This window comes from Accipiter gentilis, chromosome 32, assembly GCF_929443795.1.
Source record: "Accipiter gentilis chromosome 32, bAccGen1.1, whole genome shotgun sequence".
Classification (NCBI taxonomy): Eukaryota; Metazoa; Chordata; class Aves; order Accipitriformes; family Accipitridae; genus Astur; species Astur gentilis.
The window spans coordinates 13,220,599-13,241,170 of record NC_064911.1 but is presented as its reverse complement, the minus strand read 5'-3'; the positions used below and the strand labels follow the sequence as shown (position 1 = coordinate 13,241,170).

Genomic DNA, 20,572 nt, shown 5'->3' with positions numbered 1-20,572 from the left:
TATAGGCTGATGCTGTCACTGGAAAAAACCCCAAACTAGGTGTGCTGCTCGTGGCCACCTTCTGTGCCATCTTCTCTTCATGCTGGCACTGTTGTTTATACAGCAGTGGGATGAAGTGGCATGGAGCGTTACCCACAGATTCACACTAGCCTTTTAAGCATTTTTTCTCATTAACCTAGTTAGTACTCATGTCTGGTTCTCTGCGCTGCCGTAGGTATGCTCATGCTAGCTCAAGGAAAGATGTGTGATGGGGGGGAAGAGTTTTAATTTTTTTGTATATAAATGAGTAAGTAAGTATGTAAAAGCACTGGGGTTTTTATGTACGTATGTGTATGTATACACATAGGCACGCACATACCTGTGTAAAGGGATTATGCAACTGCGATGTTGTGCATTCTGGGTCTTGTGTTGAACGGCGTGAGTGCCATTGATAAAGTGGTTGTGGGGGAGGTTTACAAGTGCGGGAGGTGACTAGCAGTCTGCGTAGACATCCAGTAAGGGTGAGTTTGCAAGAGTAGTTCTTGCTGGACCAGGGGCGGGAGGGTAGAAGCCAGAGAAGAAGGGATGGGGAGTTTCTGTGTGAGAATAATGCATGGAAACAGAGGAGTGAGGCTTTTTACTCATCTGTTCAGCCATCCCCAGGCAAAACACGGATTATCCCTTTCTCACGCAAGTTTATCCAGAAATTTGCATCCAGCTAATGTATTAGCTCAAACGGCAAAGCATTGCGTCTGGTTATAACACACATAGGTGTTGAGATTATAACGTGGTGGCATCAGTTTTCTTCTGTTAGAAGTGGATAGTTACAGTTAGAGTAACTATACTAATGTTGTCATTTCCAGAAGCACTCACAAATGAAGAAAAGGAGAACTGAAGTTTTTGAGTTAGCTTTAATTCAGCCTCTTCATACATCTAGATTGAACTACAGTTTTCTATTGAGCAATAACATATTGTTTGTTGTGTAAAAAATCCTGTTATACTCAAGGTATTAAAGAGATGAAGGATTTTGGTCTTAACCTCATTATTTTGGTTGTGTGACATCAAGACTTATTTCCTGAGCATGACTCAAATCTGTGTTCAAATTCTGCTTTGACTATGGAATTCTAAATTTCCTTGTGACTTCTACTGTGCTTATCACCTTAATATCTTGGTACTTGACAAAGCCCCCCCTTAATTGACAAAACTCTCCTAAGACAAGGAAATAATCATCCTCCCATTCCACATGAAGAATGAAAGATAAAACTATGGAGACCAAATCTGGTCCAGGTGTAGGATCTGATTTTTTTTCAGGGTATTGGGTTCAGTGTCCTGGTTTATATCAAGTACACAGGTGCAAATAAATTGAATATCTGGTAAGCCTATGCTGCTTTTGCAAGCCATGCACTCAGATTTTGGGAGAGGCACCCCTAAAATAAAAGGCATGTAGTTAGTGTTCACATTGAAACAGCGTTTTTAAGTAATTTATGTAGAGTCATGAATGAATTCTGTGACAAAAGCAGGGATAAAGTATACTTCAGGACAGTGTGAATTTAGACCACAGTATTGTGAACCGTTTTTGTTTGCTGTGTCGTTTTAAACAGCTCCCTTTTCCTGTGATCCTCTTTTCCATCATTGTGTCCTGCCTACCTCTGTGACCTCCCTCACTTGTGATAGCATAACCATTTCCATATCCATCTGGTGAGATGGATCACAGAATTAATCAGGTTGAAAAAAAAAATATATCTGACTTACTTTTGACTCTTACCTGGCTCTTATAAACAACTGGATGGACAGGGGAACAAGAGATGTGGTTGGTACCGCTGACCTCCAGTATGAGTGCTGAGAAAAACCTAAGCCATTTTGCCTTGCCACTTCCCTCTTCCATTAGTCCCATAAATCTTATATGCTTCATTTCTTCCCATTTGCTCGACAAATGACTCCAGGTTCCTATAGGCAAGAATTTTATTTGCTTACACCATCCCATTAAGAGCTTTTGCTTTCAGTTTCTCAGCTCAGTTCTGAACTTTTGTGCTTCTTTTTATCTTGCTCTTTCATGAATTGCTATCAGATGTGTTTCCAGGATGCTGTTTTTCTCTGGCTCATGTTTCTTTAATATTTTTTTTGCTTCAGCCTCCACAGACAATCTACTTTCTTTCCCCCATCCCTTGCTTCCTCTCCTCTTCCACATTATAAACAAAAGCACTTGCAATGTGCAGTAGAGAACAATACAGAACTGGCAAGGGAGTGGATTAAATGACCTAATGTCTAATATCTGTTCTCCTGCCAGCTATTTTTGTTTGAGTTCAGATGTTGGTAACTATTTGACCTTTTAAAATCTAATCTGACAATACCCAGCCCTTTCCTTGTTTACCTTTGTTTTGTTTACTGATTCTTGTTAAGTAAAGTTTGATATACATTTGTGAGGTCTGAAATACACTTAGTCCATTTTCTTGTTGCCAACAGTTTTGATGGTTATCAGGTGATCTGTGTTTTAATCAAGGTTGCTGAATAGTGTTATTAAAATAGCTACATTTCAAAAGCAAAGCCTGTCTTCATACTGGAAGTTAAATTACATACTAACCAACAAAAATCATACCATGTGTTTTGGCTTGCTAAGGAAACATTTGTTGAAAGCTGCTTGATGTGTATCACTGGCTATCGCTTATTTTTAATGATAGATAATCATTATGTGAAATGTCTTTTAACTTTGGATAAAAGTTACGGATCTGTTCAGAAATACACTGTAAAATCAGACAAGAACCATGTTTGCACAGCCCAACATACTGGTATTAGCATCCAGGCCTAAGACTCCTGGACAATATAGTAGCTCAAGAAGTGTTGCCTGTTTTCAAACTAAGAATGCTGCTTTGTGTATTTTATTTTTTTTTTTTTTGAGAGAGTATATGTCTTTGTATGTGGGAGTGACAGACTATCCTGCAATTGCATCTTGAAAGTTTGGTATCATTTGCATTTTATACATTACATTGTGCTGTGTAACCGCTCAGTGGAGTGTTTCTTTTAAAGCATTTGAATCGAGCTTCTCACGGCACTTCTGAAGTGACTTTTGAAAGTTGGCATCTCACATTTTAAGCTCACCTGGTCAACATACTTTAAGTTTTTCAATGTAGTGGTCAGTCTGCGCGGATATGAGGATATGATTGCTCCAACAGTGGTCAGAATAAGTGATACTAAAATCCAGAGACTGTGTGAAAGGTAGTATTGGAATAGTATATCATAGATAAAACTTCTTAATCCTGGTGAAGTATTAATTTTGTTGCCTGAAACTGCAGAATTTCTATGTTTGCCAGAACTCTAGGGTAGGTGTGGTTTGTTTGTTTGTTTACACCAAGACGTTACACCCTATTGTAATTCTGGATGTTCCTGTTTTGCTGAGCTCTTTGTTTTCCTGTAGTATAAGACTGAATGCCATGGACCGGTTTCAAGAGTCACTTTACAGCAATTCCTCATTAAAACCCTATTGCTACATTAACTGTTTAATGTAACTGTCTAAACTGTGTAATATTTATTATAATTAGCTCTATTGCTAAATATTTACTACTCAGCATTGAAGAATGATTCATTTTTGGCTCAAAAAGTGTGAATTTGTTAGCTTGCTGGTGTAAGGCAGTTTATGGGAATGCTACCAGGAAAATTCAGAAAGAGTGGCTTCATTAGACATGCATGTGAACTTTTGCACCTGACAGCGCCTCCAGGTTTATCAGTGTGCTGTTTACTGACCTTGTATGTATTCTTCAGCTTTTATTTGCAGAATATTACTCTTCAAACTATTTGCTAAATAAAGCTGGGAAGAGAAGCAACTTTCTTTTCATTTTTCTGTCCCTAGTCTTCATTCTCATGGCTATGGGGAAGGGTTGAATGAGGTCTCAACAGCAAAATTATTGGCTAACTCTCTTGCCTGTCTTTCTATAGATTTCCCCTGTGGCAGCTGAAATGGGCACAGTCTGTGACATTTTATTGCAGTACTGCTGAGCAGTTCTGAGTAGCACAAATGAAGCGGACTCACTGTACGGTTTTCTGTTCGCTACTGTTGGTCATCAGAGCTGTGGGCAGCAGCAAAATAAAGGCATGACTTAGTCTGGAGAACTGAGTGTGTGGCTTTGTAAGCAGCTTAACTGATCTAAGCTTGTCTTGCTGCCTGAAAACAAGAGTTCTTGCTTTTCCCCTCCATACTTGCTAGGTTTTGCATTTTGACTGCTTCTCTTGTACTGGCAATAGCACTCTTAATGCTGTGCAGTCAGCTAAACCAAGGAGCTGATTTGTTTTAAAATGAAACCAGTCAAACTAAAACAAGCATACTGACACACACGCACACAAAAGGCTTTCCACTGCGCTACCTCTGGCTGGCCTTGGGGACTACCAGCTGGACCTTGTATTGACTCAAGGGAGGGAGTGGGACTATGTGGCTGGGGGGGACAGCTACCTACTCGGACAGCAGCTTTAGCTGGGATTGATTTAAGCACTGACTCTGAAACTATCAGTGAAGGAGCAGTGTATCAGTGTCTGTCTTTGCTGACATCTTTGAAGGACAGCAGCAAATTGCTCACAGGGGAAGATACAAGGAAGTCCCTCAAGAGGGCCAAGAACCTGGTGAACAGATCTTGGGGTCAAACTCAGAAAGTGAGAAGGTGAACAAACTCATCTTTTATGGAAAGGCCACTTTACGATGAACTGTAAAGAAGTGCCCAACTACAAGCTCATCAGATCTTCTGTTGTCTCAGAAAAACAGAAGTATCAAAGCACTTTTACTATGGCCATTCTTTAGGACCTCATCTTGGCAAAGGTTTGATCAAAGTTTTCATCTCAGTATGAGAAAGAAATTTTTTACAGTGAGATCAATCATTCACTGGAACAACCTCCCCAGGGACGTGGTGAATCCCCATCACTGGAGGTTTCCAAGATGCAACTGGACAGGGTGCTAGATAACCTCATCTGGGCTGCCTTTCCCACAGAAGGTTGGACCAGATAATCTTTTGAGGTTCCTTCCAACCTGGGCTGCTCTATGGTTCTATGATTTTTTTGTGTGAGTGAAGTGATCTACACCAGAAATACAAAAGGTGGAGATGCACCTGCTGGTGGGCAGCATGTCTAGGAAGGTTCTCCAATGACTTCTGCAGTGTATTACATATGTAAATGAATACAGCAGAATTACCAGATTTAAAGTTATCAGTGATGTATTTGTTTGCATTGGAAAACTCCTCTCCTCCTTCACAATCTCTAGGTGCTGGGGTAGGTATACAGCTTCTTGGGGGTGGGGAGCAGCACCCTCTAAATCTTCCAGAACAAATGTTAGACATGTTAGATCCTGTGGAGGTTCTTCAGTTGTGAATGAAGTTTTCGGGCATTAACTTTATTTTAATTCCGTGTATGCTTTTGATACAATTAAGATAAAGGGTATCTGCAAATACGGTTAACTGCACACAAATTCATCACATTAATTTGGCATGGCAGTGTTAGGAACTTCAATATGAGTAAAATTTTTCGTGCCTTAAATTTTTTAAAAATGATTTCTAAAGCTAAAATCTTTCTGAATTGTTTTGTTATATAATTTTTTGTGCTTCCTACTGACAGACAGAATGGGTATTGTACTGAATCACTTCATAAGGCGTAGGAGAGCATCAGTAGAATTATTGTTTTAGTTTGGGGAGCTGCTCTAGTGTTTTCACAGTGCTTGAAACTGTGGAAAACTGTTCATAAGTAGTTTTGTGACTTCGTTTCCTATGGATTTATGCTGCGTGGTTGATCAGTTATAACCTGTGACTTAAAGCTTTACTGTGGTACTTAATTCTTCATAAATGACAAATTTGAATTAGATACTAATTTGTCTTCCAGACTTTTATCGAGTTACAATGTTCAGAATGCCTCCATTCTCTATACAAGTGTGCTTTCTTTAGGAAAACTTCCATGAATTTAAGGTTTTCTACTGTTCTGTACTAGTTGGTTGGAAAGGACCAGCGAGTAAAATTGTTGGACTAGAGGACATGAGGAAACCCCATGTAGACACAAACCTCTTTTACTGAAGGAAAACAATCTCAAAATAGGAAAACTGTGTTAACACCCTTTGTAAAGAAATACTGTTGAAGTTTTCAATTTTTGCATTTCTAGTAAATCTCACAGAATTGTACCCATTTCAAATAAAAATTGATACTTGATTTCAGTCTTATTAAATAAAATGTAATCTGTTATTGAGACCACAAGGTAAATAAGGAGGGTTTGCAAAACTAGTTGCCCAATAGGTTGGCTTTGGTGGCAGATACAGTCTAGGAAGTTCATACTTCCCTTCTGCGGCCATCTTCGAGAGCAAAGAGGGAGAGGAGGAGAGGGAGGTCAGTGGGAGAGGTGCGAAGCCGTAGTGCAGAGCACAGAACCACATCAGCCCACATCGGGGGCACTGGTCCCCAGTAAAAGGTGGGTAGCAGTGGTAGGTAGGAAAGGAGGAGAAATTTCTTGACTCCTCTGCAAGGCTGAAGCCAAAACATCACGTTTTATTATACTCCAAACGTGTAAATCAGCTGGAATACTTTTGTGTGTAGGTTTTTTTCAGAAAAAAATTAGAAAAAATTAAGTGTAATGCAGTAAAATGCAGTAAAAAAGACAGTCGTAATGTGTGCATCTTAACGTATTTGGAAATTCAGGCAAAGCTGATGTGAGGGGAAATGGCTGTGGGTGTTGTGAGAGTGGGAAACAGCAGTATTTAAAAAATTCTCCCCCGCCCCAGTTTGTAGGGCTGTTTACCCTTCTGTTTTACTGAGGAGTATGACTGCAGCTGCTCTGTGGATTCTGGTGGTGTATACCTTTCTGTGTACTTTCTTTATGCAATTTCCCAGTGTGACAGAAAACTTCATAAAAATATGTAAAGGAGTTGTGCTTCATTATCTTTTCCCTAGTTACCATATAATTCAGTAAGATGAAATATGTATTTATGACTTTTCCATCACTTCTATGCAATTTGATTTTTGGTTGACTGGAAAATCCCATTAAAACATGCTCTGAAATGCTGTCATATGTGCCTTGCTTCAGGGGAAGACAGGCAGGGTGGAAACTTGTATTAAAACATGCTGACGGTGCGTAAATATTTGGAAGAGAAGGCTTTGTTTGCACATTTCTCTAGCTTAGTTTAGCACTTCACAAAGAAATTACTTTTTATTGTTTTCTGGCTAATTTTTCTAAATTAAATGAGGTGTAAGACATTGGCCTACCAAACAAGTGCTAAATGCAGTTTCTGTACAGAACAGAATATTTGCTTCACCTTTGCCTCATCACAGAAAAGCAAAATAAACTTTACAAAGTAGTAGGCTTATGTTCATTATAAAATCATTGCATGCAAAACTGAAGATGCCAAGGTGAAATTATCCAGGTTTCTTTTGGCTAAAGAAACACGCATTCTGAAATCTAGGATCATTCTGGGGTTTTTTAATAGCTGCTTGAAAAATAGTGGTAGTTTAGAGGGAAACTGATTTTTAAAAAATAGCGATTGCTCTTTACCCTTCACAGTATTGTAACAATTTCAAGAAAAAGTCACTGAGTTGAGAATAATCTTTTTCAAATGTACAGAATTGTCAGGTCTCTCTCTCTTTTTCTCTCTTTTTTTTTTCCTGTGAAAAGAGGAGACTTGAATATTGGATACAGACTGATACAGCTGGAGGCTGAATTTTGTACAGCCAGTTTGTGTTATTGGAAAATCCATAAAGGTATTATTTATGACATTTGGGTCATGGTTTTGCTTTTTAAGATGTGTTGGGAAAGAAAGTATCTATAACGAGTTTCAAAGCAGGAAGAATGGTACATTTTTAGCTTTGATCTTGTGACTTTTTCTGAGTGGACAAACACTGTACCTGCGATGAAATGATATTCTTGTGAATGGACTGTGCCCAGGTTGCTTGGCCCTTCTGTCTCATGCCTGGAGAGGTATAATCTGAAGTAAAGGTAGTACTCTTTTTTTTTTCTTCTTTTTTTTTTTTCTTTTTTTTTTCCTCTCCTACCTGACCCATATATGCTTTTAAAAGGCAGACAGCACTGTTACAATCTACTTTCTGCTTATCCTGAATGTTTTGATGTGTTGATTTGGGGGCAGATGGGAGACCCAGAGCTGAATGAAAAAGGGAGATTGTAGATAGTGAGTAGGATCCGTTAAAGAGACCACTTGCTATCTGTCAACTCGATTTCTATTATGTGCTGGTATTTACTCTCCTGGTCCTAAACCAGTTTTAAACCGCGTTGGAGAGGAACTGGATATAGTTACTCATTCCATCTTGGGCACTGGACTGCTTCCCTCCTTTCATAGCCAGGTAGTTACTGTTACCAAAAAAGGCATATGTGGTGACCCTTGTGTGTATGTAATAATACATACTTTTTTTGAAAAACTGTGTAATACTAAAATCTGAAGGTCAGCTGGCTCCTGAACTTTAGCAAAGGGTTGAAACGTTTGGGAAATTACGTCTGGCCACAAACTGTAGAAGATGCTAAACTAGGTATTAATAACGTGAAGGTTGTTGGAAGCTAAATGGTTAGCCATTTTAGCACACTGGAGAACATAAGTAAGAGCTGCTATACTGGATCAGCCAAAAAGTCAGCCTGGTGGTGTGTTTTGTGCCAGCAGCTGGCAGGAGATGCTGTTGAAAGAGTCTTGGAGCAGAGCGTGGACAGAGCGAGCCTTCCCCGGTATATCGGAAGTTTCACAGGATAGAGGATACATCTGGAGAATTTTATTATAGTAATCACCAAAGGTCTCCCTCATTTATTGATTTCCTTTCTGTTTTTTAAAGCTATTTCTGTTTTTGTCCTGAACAGTATCTTGCAGCAGCAAGTTCCCTAACTTAGGCACTATGAGAAAATTCAGGTCCTTTATTTACATCTATGTCAGCTTAGGTCAGTGGGTGCCCTCCTGTTTCTCATGGTGTGAGAAATAATGGTTAGCTGTAATGTGTTTTATCTTCTCTTCTCTGGTCACAGGTGTATAGCCAAGAGACCAACTTATCCAGGGAGGCCCTGTGTGTTACAATTACCTCAGCTGAATGTCTGCCTTTTCTGAACTCAGAGTGGTTATATAGTGATTACTTAAACACAAAGGATTTTTTCTTTTTTCTTTTTCATCTTTTTTTCTTTTAAATAAAAGCAGCATGTAATTTTTAATCCATATACAATCCAGTTTCCAACTGGAGTTGAGAGCTTCTGAGTAATGTTCCTCAGTTTGTTGTCTGTAAAGCATCAGGAGATGGACTGAACTGCAAAATGAAAGCTGGCTTGTTTGTAATTTACAAAGCACAGGCAAATGTTACATTTGTATGAAAACAAGGACAAAATAGGGGGGGAAAATCAAATGAGTCCACATTAAAAGCTTATTCTATTTTAGGGAGGCTGTGAGTGAAAATATGCTATAAAGAAAACAGTCTGCAGCAATTCTGATACAGTTCATGTGGTTTCTTTCTTGAAAAGAGCTAGCAAGTCCATTGAATGTTTTATCTTACTATAAATTTTAAAAAAATACATGATAGCTATTCAATAAGCAGCTGTCACTTTACTAGTATAACATAAGAATTTATCAATACATTATTTAAAACTTCAGCCACCTGTAAATGCAAGGCAGAAGGATCATAATGTAGTTTCCCTGGCTTATTGTGTATCGACTTTGTGTATTACTTAATTATTTTAGAAGCCTGTAACATTTTGGAGGGGAAGTAATAGAAAATATTGATAACGGTGATCATAAACTGGATGTTAATTTTGTAGTCTGTAGTTGCAAGTTTCCACTCTTTGGGTATGTGGGGAGACAATGTGCTTTTTTGTTTGTGGAGTTTTTTGGGGGAGATGAGGGGTGACTAGATTGTCTCCTAGTTCCCAGATTATCTATATATGTCTCTTTTTTTTTTCTGGCGTTTCTGAGTAAACACTCTGGTATTTCAAGTTTTTTATCTCTTAAATTGGGCCCTGTGGCATCCTGTTTATTAACAGTATTTCATTTCTACAGTAAGAACGCAACACTTGAAGATAAGAGACAAGCACATAGACTGCTTCAGAAATCTCTTTCACTGTGGTGAGGTTGTTTCTAGGGGTTTTTTTTTGGTTGGTTGGTTTGGTTTTTTGCTTGAGGGAGAACCTCACATTACCTCTGTTTTTGTCAACTTGTTTGACAAAGTAATTTTGTAGCTCTGCGGGAAGTTTTGCCAGACATTCACTGTCATCCCATAGCAACCTTTGGTTCTTTGCTGAGGAATCATTTATCTAGAGCTTCCTTCCTCAGAGGTTCTTACTACTTTGAGTGTCATCATACAGTACGCATTGGGTGTATCTGCAGTAGCATTTTGGTTCAGATTAGGAGTATGCTTTGGAAGCAAAACTCACGATTGTCAACACTTACTGTGCATTGGTTTGTGTTGCAGAATCATTTCAAAGCACTCAGATTGAATTACTTTTGGATGAAAGCAAACCAGAAGATGTGCTCCAAGAGCATACCTGTTGCAGTCCCACTGCCACACAGCATTCAGCTCATGGAAGCAAATTAGAACTACCCCAACGGAAAGTTCTCAGCGTGGTGGTGTGTTAATGTTGGGTCCTCTGCACCAACTGTTTTGTTCTTCAGATTCACTCCTATTGCTCTGCATTCCTGGCTAATGTGAATATAGTCATGGATAGAGATAAATATAATGCACTTAGAAGTTATTATTCATGACCACTGTGCTTGCTTCAGATAGAGAGTCCACCTATTCAAGCCTAAATTAGAATAGATAATATCAAAGTAGCTGACACCTTAAGTTTGATTTGGAAGCTGACACTTAAATCGTAATTAGGTCAGGGAGCACCAGAGCTATAATGAAGCTGTTTTCTTGTCTCTGTTACCTTTTGCCCTTTCCTACTTCATTAATCTGAGTTCTTCTCCATTCTATAACATGCTTATTCTTGTGACCCCATAGCTAACCCAAATCACCACAATATTCTGACACCTCTTATGTGCTGGCTGCGCTCTTTCCCTATTCTCATTTCTTCAACGTTTTTTTGACTTACCAGCTTGCAAAGGTCTGTACAGGCTGTGGCTGCTCCTGAGCATGGTGTATACTTTCTGACTACCTACTTTCTGCTGGCAAAAATGGATAATGATTTACAGCTGCCACAGGTGCTGTGCTTTATGAGATACTGCCACAATTGGTAAACCCCATCTTTACTTCAGTGAGAAAATTAACGGGTTTTGTCAGTTCTTCTTGGTCATTGATTGTTGTGGAAAACTTATGGTACACAGAAGAAGAAATCTCACTGTCCAATTTAGTTAAAAGGTGTTGAGGAGGGAACAGAAAGTAGAATGGATAAGTAACACAGTATCGTTAGGCTTGTGTCCAAACAAAATCAGGATAAAAATAGATCCTACTGTGAAAGCTTTGTTTAATTGTTCACCATTCCTACCTGAAAAAGGAGGAGTAGAATTGGTTATTGTTATGTCAACACTTAAATGGATTATCAAGTTAAATACTCCAAATTTCAATTCACAAAGCATAGTGATATTGTCTAACCTAAAGCAATGTCTTTTAACAGTAGCTTACAGAAGACTGAGGTGTCTGAAATGCTGCTGTGTAAGCTGGTCAGAAAGGCATGGTCTCTTGAGGATTTGTGCAATTCTGGTTTCAACACAGGTAGTTATGTAAGTGTTCAATTAAGCTTCCCAGGAACTGCCCTAGATGGTCCCCACGCACTTCAAAACAATGAAACCCACCAAAATTCTGCCTTGCTGAAGTGATAGTGTTGTTACTTGTCCTCCTAGTTGTTCTTCTATTTGCCAAAATGTGTGTATCAGGAGATTGTTCTTGTCTGGTTTTGACGGGGAGGGGAAGGAAGAGATACCTTAGCTTATAGCAACTCCCCCTTTGAACTGGAAGAGCCTGGAAGTAACCACAGAATAACGAGCCAGAACATTGTCACAGCTTTAAAACAACAAAAAACCACTAAGTAAAGAAGGGGTAATGAAATTGAGGCAGAAGCTTAGACCTCAGTCTCAGCTGGCTTAAGTCCTGTCCAGCTGCAGTCATGAGGAACCACCTTCTCTCTACTAACAGGGCGGTGTTTGAGAGTTGTACTCAGCATGCTAGTTCTGTGAGTAATGATATATTTTACTGGGTTTAGACGTAATGGCAGTCTGCTAAGTACAGGTTTCTCTTAGTGATCTGGCCTGTGGTTTTGGGTCCATATGTAATCAAAATTAATGATAATGTTTTATAATGCTGTGATCGGATAGTATCTACAAAGGAAAGGGTTTTTTTCAGTTCTTTTTCACTCTTCTCCTTTCCCCTGTAGTCTTAGGTGGCACAAAGCTTTTGTATCTTTGATAGAGTAGTTTCCAAAGTGTTCCATCCCTCTTTATTCCCACCTGAATTCCCTGGAAAACCTTGCGGTTCAAGCAATCCAAACTTAATAAATACAGGCTTTTCCTATATCCTTAAATTATGGACTTCCTGTTCAGAGAAAAATCAGTATCTTTCTCTAGCATTTGAATCCATGTAAATTCTTTTGTGCACTTTCCCTGGGGAAAAACTTCTTTTGAAACAGCTTATAGTAAGTAAAATTGTAGTCTTCTGTAACATTTTTCTTGCAAGGATGGAAAAGACACGTGTGGTGGGACTGGGACTTTTAGGTAGGCACATAACACTTTTTGAATAAATGGCAGTCAGATAATTATCATCTGTCTTCCTGTGTAATTATTTAATGTTTTCATTTTTCTTCTAAACAAACCTCCCACAGGAGTGTTTCAGTTGTTTCATTGCACCTGGTTTGGGGCTGGGGACTAGAAAAGGGGTATTTATTTTTAGACTGAACATCTACTGATGTTTTAGTTAGCAGTGTCCTTTGAATGTCCCTGCTTTCATAAAAAGCTCCAGAAGAACCTCAATATTTATAACTTCAAAAAATTATATAGCTTTATGTGGCATCTGGCTGTAAATTGCATCCCAGTGCTCTCATTAATTGTACAGATAACAAAACTAAAATTAACAGCTGTATGCACTGTTAGAGTTGTATTGCAGAATGAAAAAAGCCAGTTCCCTTTTCCCTACCTGGTACTGTAAATGTGCGTCCCTCCCCGGTTGTGAGAGGAGCATGATGGCCTTGCAATGTTTTAAGTCCCTGTTAAAACAGCAAGTGAGGAACTGAGTGAGGAAAAGTACTGCTGCTGCTTTACATTATCCTTATTTTCCCTTCTTTTTTGTAATCCCTTCCCTTAAGGACTTGCTTTGTTCTTGATGTGCTGTCTCCCTAGAATATATAGTCAGTGAGTGAGAATACTGAACGCAGTTTGGACTTGTGTGCCCCCCATCAGATCCTCTGTCCTTTAATGGTATGTGCTGCACACAAGTTTCCATAAAACTTGTAGTCAGGAAATGTACCCAGAAGAGGTGTACCTGCCAACCTAATGTGGTTATCTTAATAAATGCAACAAAATCTTGCAGAAATACTGTCTTGAGCCAACAACTTTCAGTGCTGAAATTAGTTAGCTTCTGAATTTAAGGGATACACTGCACTGCTAGAATATGATTACCAGCTTTGGAAATGTGTATAAAAATATTCTATGCTTTGAGCTTATACACGGTGTATACAAGGTTTGGGCACTTTCAGGATTGAGGAAAACATAGTTAGGTTAGTTGTAGAAACAAATATACAGCTTGATTTGTTACTTCAATATTAGTTCCTTAAACTTTCATGCAAAACATTTCTCCTCAGTAAGATGCTACAGCCCTTTGGTGGTGAGCACAGTACTGCTGGTAAATAGCATAGGCCTTGTTGGTATGTCTCCGTTGCTGTCTCACGTGCTGTAGAACTCATTGTATTTCCCTTTGAGTCATTATATTTTCTACTAGAAGTGGATGGTTGATTGTTTTAGTTTTGTTTTGTTTTTTACCATTATACTGACAGCCAAGTAAGCAGTCAGAAGAGATCACTTGGTCGGGTACATCAGCTTGCCATTAACTCAGAATTTGACGTTCAGCTTGGCTATAGTGTTATCCATGCTGTCCACTGTGTTGTCGCTTTTTCTGCAAGCAAGTGTAAGGTGATGTATAACCTTGGAGGGTGTGTAAGGGATAATATATAGAAGATAGTTGGAAGAGGGATTCCTGAAACACAATAACATCGGTGTTACTAGTAAGATATTGTCTGTGGGGGTTTTCTTGTTCTTGCATTTGTGTATATATATGAAAAACATTCCTCTGATGCCATAGGACCACCCTAGCCTTCAGTAAGGTTCATGAAGACTTGAAAGCAAGAAACTAAATAAAGAGTTGGGTAGAGGAATAAATGAGTCAGTAGCAAGTCAAGATGTTCCTGTAGTGTTGCCAGCCCTCTTCAGTTTTATTAGCTGGTTTATGAAGCTAAAAAAGATGTATGTACTTGTTTGTGTTTCATCCCTTCATCCAAACAACCTGTGAACTATTTAGCCAATTTGAAACAAGACTGTCAGAGAGTAGAGGACCAAAATATAATTAAGCTCCTTCCCTTTAGGGGAAGGGGCAGTGAAGTAGAGAGCAAAGACCCAAGCAGTTCCTCTGCAGTGGGAGAGTCTGTTCTGTGAGTGTAATGTCCATGTAGTGGCAGGGCAACCATTGCCTGTGTCCTCAGTCAACCTCTTGCCCAGTAGGTATTTGGGTGTCATAGCAAGAAGCTAGCTATGTTTCGTGAGAGCTTGGAAATGAAGAAGTTTGGGGAGATACGAAGAGGGAAGGCAGGGGAGCATAAAAAAGACACACATTTCGGGGAAAATGGACATAATTAGTTCCAGGGATCTCTGAATACTCGTAAGTACTGTAAGAATCTAACATAGATTGTTGAAGTTTCTGCACCACAGCTGCTGGAAAGCTGTATTTGACATTTCATAGAGAAGGGCACGCTGGTTCCTTTTGTAGTGAAGGAAGGGTGAAGAGAAACAATTTGTGGTTTGCTCCCAATTCAGCAAATCTTTATTTTGTCACTAGCTCGTAATATACTTGCCTCAGTTTCCACTGAGGAAAATAAAAGGTGTTTTTCCTTTTGTGTTTTGTTTTCTTCTCCTCCTCCACAGGTTTTCCTGTTTCCCAATCTGTGTATGTCAGTATTCTGAGGTTCGTTCCCAAAAATCATGATGTACCAAGCACCTGGTGCCAGGTTCTAAGGCGGCACTGCACGCCTAGGCAGTGTCACACTCTGCTCCTGGTGGAAAACATCCCGTAGCAGGGAAGAAGCATGTTAGTCCCCTTGTTTCTGCGACAGTTCCCAGTAGGCAGAGCCATCTAGTTGTGACTCAGTGAGCATGGATGTGGATGCGTGTGTTCTGCTTGCCTTTTTTTTTAATGTTGTTGAAATCCACACCCAAGTTATTTGTTAAAAGGGTGAAATATTAAACACTAACTGAAATTTAATGCAGAAAAACATCCCCATTAGAGATGGGAAGCCTTGCAAGGTGTGTTTCATGCACTGTATTCTGCTCAACAGAGCAAGTGAGCACTCATGGGTCTTGCTCTTGTATTGCTGTGAATCTTATTTGAGGTGCTGTTGCAAAAGCAGCCACCTGAAACTGGCAGTCATAAAGGGCAAAAGAAACTCATGATGCAACAGATGAAGAGAATAGTTATACCAGTAGCTTTTTTTTGTGTGTGTGACCTGTTTATTATTAAAAGCTTGGCAATTTCTTCAGCACAGATATTTGAGTTATAACAATGTGACTATCCAGAAAACTACGCTAACTTTAATTTTATTCAAGAAGCAAGTGGCAAAGGCAGTTTTGTCTTTGCATAGAGCAGTCTGCTAAGAAAAATTCAGGTTATTAAAAGAGCTTATATATATTCTGAAGAATTTTTTTTAAGCCCTCTGCTTCTGTTACCCTACAATACTTAGTAATGAAAAGCTAAATACCATGGTGGTGAGATCTGAGTGCTCTAATATCTGCTGTTTATTCACATTTATTTGCCTTTACAGAGATTTGATGAACTTGCTTTGATATCAGTTTATTCTTCCATCCTACATGTCTTGTAGTCCCAATCCTACAATTTTGTCAGCAGACTGGGATGCCTTTATAGAGCTCCATTCACTTCGGGAGCAGTCCTTACAAGTACTGCAGTCTGCTTTTCCATGATGAATTACAGTGGTGAATGGGCCGTGCTGGAAGTGTTAACTCTCCATCTTTGTTTATCACAGCAGCTACGGCCAAACTTTGTGCATAGTTGTCACTTTTTTACAGAGGGGTTTGCTTATGAGGTTTTGGTTTTATGGAGAGTGAGGACATTAGTATGGTATGATATGTTGATGTGTAACCTGGCCTCTGAAGTAGAACTAATGCTAACCTTTTGGAGTAGGTAATTTATTAGTAGAAGAAACTTTAACCTTGTGGTGTTCTACCAACTTGGTTAGACAGCTGCACCTTTCTCCTATTTTCCTGAAGGCTTTTATTTTGTTAATTTTTCCCATGCTAACAACAACTCCAAGAAACTGAAAACAGTCCCTCAAACTACTCTTGCTGTCTTCAAATGCAGTTCTTCTTGGCTTTCTGCCTGGTGGGTGCAATGAGCTTCAGGCACTTTCTTGACTGAGAGCATCTCTTGTCTGTTCTCTTTCCAAGATGAGGTATAAAGTACATGTACGTTCTTGTAGGGCAGGGTGGGATCCTCACATGTATTGCAAGTTCCTTCGCCAAATCACAGGTCTTGTTCTGCTCTTGAACTTTATGCAGCCATTCTGTTTTAATCAGTAGCAGACTCTGAATGAATTTGCATGTGCTCATTCTGATTTCACAAAATCTGATCCGTAGACTAAAGATAATGAGTTGACTTGATGATCTTTGCAGAGTGAATTTAAGTCTTAGATAAGGTATAAGTAATTACAGTAGAGAATGCAATACTTTTCAAGTTCAATTAGGTAAAACAGAGGTTGCAGATTTGTTTAAAATTATACACACCTTCTATTTCATATTAGCATTTTTGCATATTCTAAATATGGAAAGCTTTGAAAGAGATTAAAGCATTCACCATTTCACAAGAGTTATCTTTTTTTGGACAGTATTCCTATACTACTGAAATTAGTCTGCATGTGGTAGCCATACAGCTCAAAAGAGGGATTAATCTTGGTCATGGGGTTTCCAACACTGATATATTTGTAACATTACTTGGGAATCAAGAGAAACTTTTCCAAGTTCATGGTAATTCACAAACTCAACCAGATGTTTCCTCTTTTGTTTACAGACTTGGTATTTGCGAGTTCCCTGCCTTGACAGTAATCATCATGGATAGTGGTAAGTTTGTTAACTTAGTGATGAGTGTGCATTCTTTATTATCCACTATCAAGTGGGCATTAACACACCCCAAAACTGTCCTTTGCTCAAAATCCCAGTCAGTTTGCGCAAAAAATGTCCTCTGCTATTGAACTGGGTTTGGTGTTACATATGGTGCAGATCTTTGCCCACAGTAAACTGAACTGGAATCATACTACTGTTCTGACAGAGGTATTATATGCAGAGCATAATATCACAGACTCATTTGTGGACCTTTGAAAGCTGGCTGCAGAATGAAGACCACAGAGCTGAATTTCCAGCCTTGAGTACTTCAGTTTTAACTGTTTTTACGCTTGTCCCAGTAACTCCAGATTCTCAGAGCAGAAGTCACTTTTTAAGCTTCCTAAATAAATGCTCAGAATTCGTTTTCTCCCTTCTGCACTGTGCAAACCAAATAGTTTTTTTAAGATCGCCTACAGAAAGATTCGAATTTATCAGTAGCTTCAGCTTCGAATTTAAAATTGTTAATTTCTAGTATTTAGTGGTGGTTTTCATCTGCTTGGGTGTTGGTAAAGAGTCAGAAAAAGGAAGCCTCAAAAATGGTCTCAGTAGAGATGGGTTTGGTGTCCAGAATGCCCTGGGCTTTGCTTTGGCAACACTTCTGTGTCTCAGTACTTCTCCCATGCTGGTGCTGCTCCCTGCTCCTTCTATCACTAAAGACCTGAAGCCTATTTTCTTTGCCTGTGACAGTTTCAGCTGGCAGGCTGAGATGTATATATCCTCTTGTGTCCTTGCCTGTCTCTGATTCTGATTGAATTTCGCCTTGCTAGAGTATCTATTCACTATTACGATCGCACCCAGGTTTTCCAGAGAATATATAATACATTGATCTGACTGTATTACTCTCTTCAATAATAAATGAAACTAAGACTTCGGAGTGATTTTCTTTGTAGCTTTCTGATGCATAAAGACTTGCTAAAAGCCAAGTATTACAGTTACACACAGAGCACAAGCATGTCTGAAGAAATAAACATGTATTCAAATGCATTAAATTTGATAGTTTTATATCTTCATCTATATTCTAGAAAGACTGTGAGAGGAAGAGACTTCAGATATTTGTTTCTGTGTCTATGTTACATAATGCCAAAGTAATAATTTTGATTTTTCCTTTATCTTGTATTTGCTAGTTAATCTTCTTAAAGTGAAAAAGTAAGTTTTATCTTGCTTTATTATTCTTGCCACATGCAGTTCCTCCCTGATTATCTTCAGCTCCATAGTAACAGCTGTAGGGAATTCAGCCACACTGTAGCTTGGCTAGGTGGTCATCCAACACAAAGCAGGTTTTTTTACACCTATGCAATTAAATGTCTACATGGTGATGGTCCTGGAATACTAAGCAGTCAGAGTGGTTTCTGCAATACAGTTCCATTATCTCTTTTTACAGGATTCATCAGGCAATGACTGATTCTCATTAAAACACTGTATTTCAGTCAGTATCTCCATCAAGATTGCTTGGATCAGTGTATGTTTTTATGTTTCCTTGGTACATTTGTATTGACTTCTCAATAGGATTTAAAGTCACTAGGAGTGTGCAGAGCTCTAAAAATGTCAAATCAAAGCAAAATTAATATACTTCATTTTTTTTCCAGCCTTGCAGTGTCAAAAGCTATTCCTGGTCTGGATTAACATAGATCATTATTTATCAGATAGATTCAGAATTAATATGGGGTGTGGTTTATTTTCCTTAGAGGGCTTTTTTGCCTGTGATGTATGCATTTTCTATACTGTATTGTGAGAGAAGAGAGAAACTTTCTGAATACGAATTGCTAAATAAAGAGTTGGGGTTTTTAGATAGTCATATATTGGCCACTCTTGAATATTGAATTATTTTAATGTTTTGCTGTTCTTCATCAATGCATTTTGACGCAGATATGTCTGCTTAGCTCTTTTTGGAAAACTAACCTATTGCCTAGAAATTAATTCCAATGTGTATCAAATGCAATATTTCATAACATACCAGCTTTTAAACCTTTTTTGTCAGTTTGCTGCTTTGGTAAATTGGAAAGTGCATGCAGAAACAAAGATTTGTGTACTGTTTCTGGGAGCCAGAACCTTTAAATCAGGGTATTTTCAGCTACCTGCATTTTCCTCTGTATTTCTTTTCCCTCTGCATCCAGTACAAAGCTGTCGTAGTTTCTCTTATTGCTCTTTTCAGGGATGGATTCCAGCTGTGAAATGAAATTCCCTAGGTTTTATCTGCTGAAGGAAGGGAAACTTGATTTATAGTGCGTTATGTACTCTTCGGTGACTCCACATATGGGGACTCTTGAGAGAGTCTGGGCTGCAGGTTGTTCTTCTTCAGGAATGCCCACAGGAGGAGTTGGTGAGAAGCAGGTAGAGTGCTGGCAGTCGATCCCCATGCGTGGCTGCATGCTGGCTTCCTGATGTGGACAAGTCCTTCAGCTCATTATGTTTAGGTGATCACTGGGGCATGTTGAGAGAAACCAAGTTCTTCAGGCCTAGAGGGGAGTAAGGAGAATTGTGTGGCAAATGGAAAGAAGCCATCCCTTTTTTTTGTTTCCTTTTTGAAGAGATTTTTTAGTCAGTGAACTTACACAACAGGAGATGCCCACATGCTCACCTGTGGTGCTGTAGAAAACCAAAATTGCAATAGGTACAGTTGCAGAGTTGTATGCACTGAAACTCTGGCAACACCATGAATAGTGTAATTAGTGTGGTGCATGTACATACCACATGTATTAAACTGAAAGTATAGGCGTGACTGGTGTTTTGGAGCTTAATCTTCAAATCTTCATTTAATCCTTTGCAAAAGGAAGATGACTGTCTAACAATTTAGACCAAAAAATACCACAGAGACTAAACAAAATGAAATTAATGTAGATCAGCCTAATTATGGTAGTAGCCTCATTGCTGAAAAATGCCACCACATCTATCTAAAGCAAAAGCATAGTGATCATCTTTGTAGACTTGCTGCCATCCTTTTTTAAAATTCAAAATCGGATGATTAAGGAAAAAAACCCAGCCAACTGATTCATATAAAATTATAGATAAATCATTGCTTAAATCAGTCAGTCTCTGTCCTTCAGCAGACAATGACAATTTGTCTTCATAGCATATTGGCGCTCTCAGACTAGCTGTAAATGAACCAATGCAGAAATGATTGCATAGGTCAGGAAAGTGGCATGAGTGCATTAGTATGCCAGTGCATTGAATAATTAGCCCTTCTTGCTGGCAGTGAGAGCCCAAGAACAGTGTTGCACTGACATGATGTTCTTGCTTTCTGACCTGAAATACTGTACGTATACCTCCTGGGTAATTAAGTCTGCTGGATTTTGGAGTGTT

At 38.9% G+C, this 20,572-nt stretch overlaps 1 protein-coding gene across 1 annotated transcript in view; it reads left to right on the top strand.

The window, feature by feature from the left end:
* Positions 1-20,572, top strand: part of PRRG1 (proline rich and Gla domain 1) — a 63,145-nt gene that overhangs the window by 29,925 nt on the left and 12,648 nt on the right. The window contains exon 3 of the mRNA XM_049834738.1: positions 17,181-17,230. Within this exon, the coding sequence (XP_049690695.1) occupies positions 17,181-17,230 (50 nt within the window). The remainder of the gene's footprint in view (positions 1-17,180; positions 17,231-20,572) is intronic.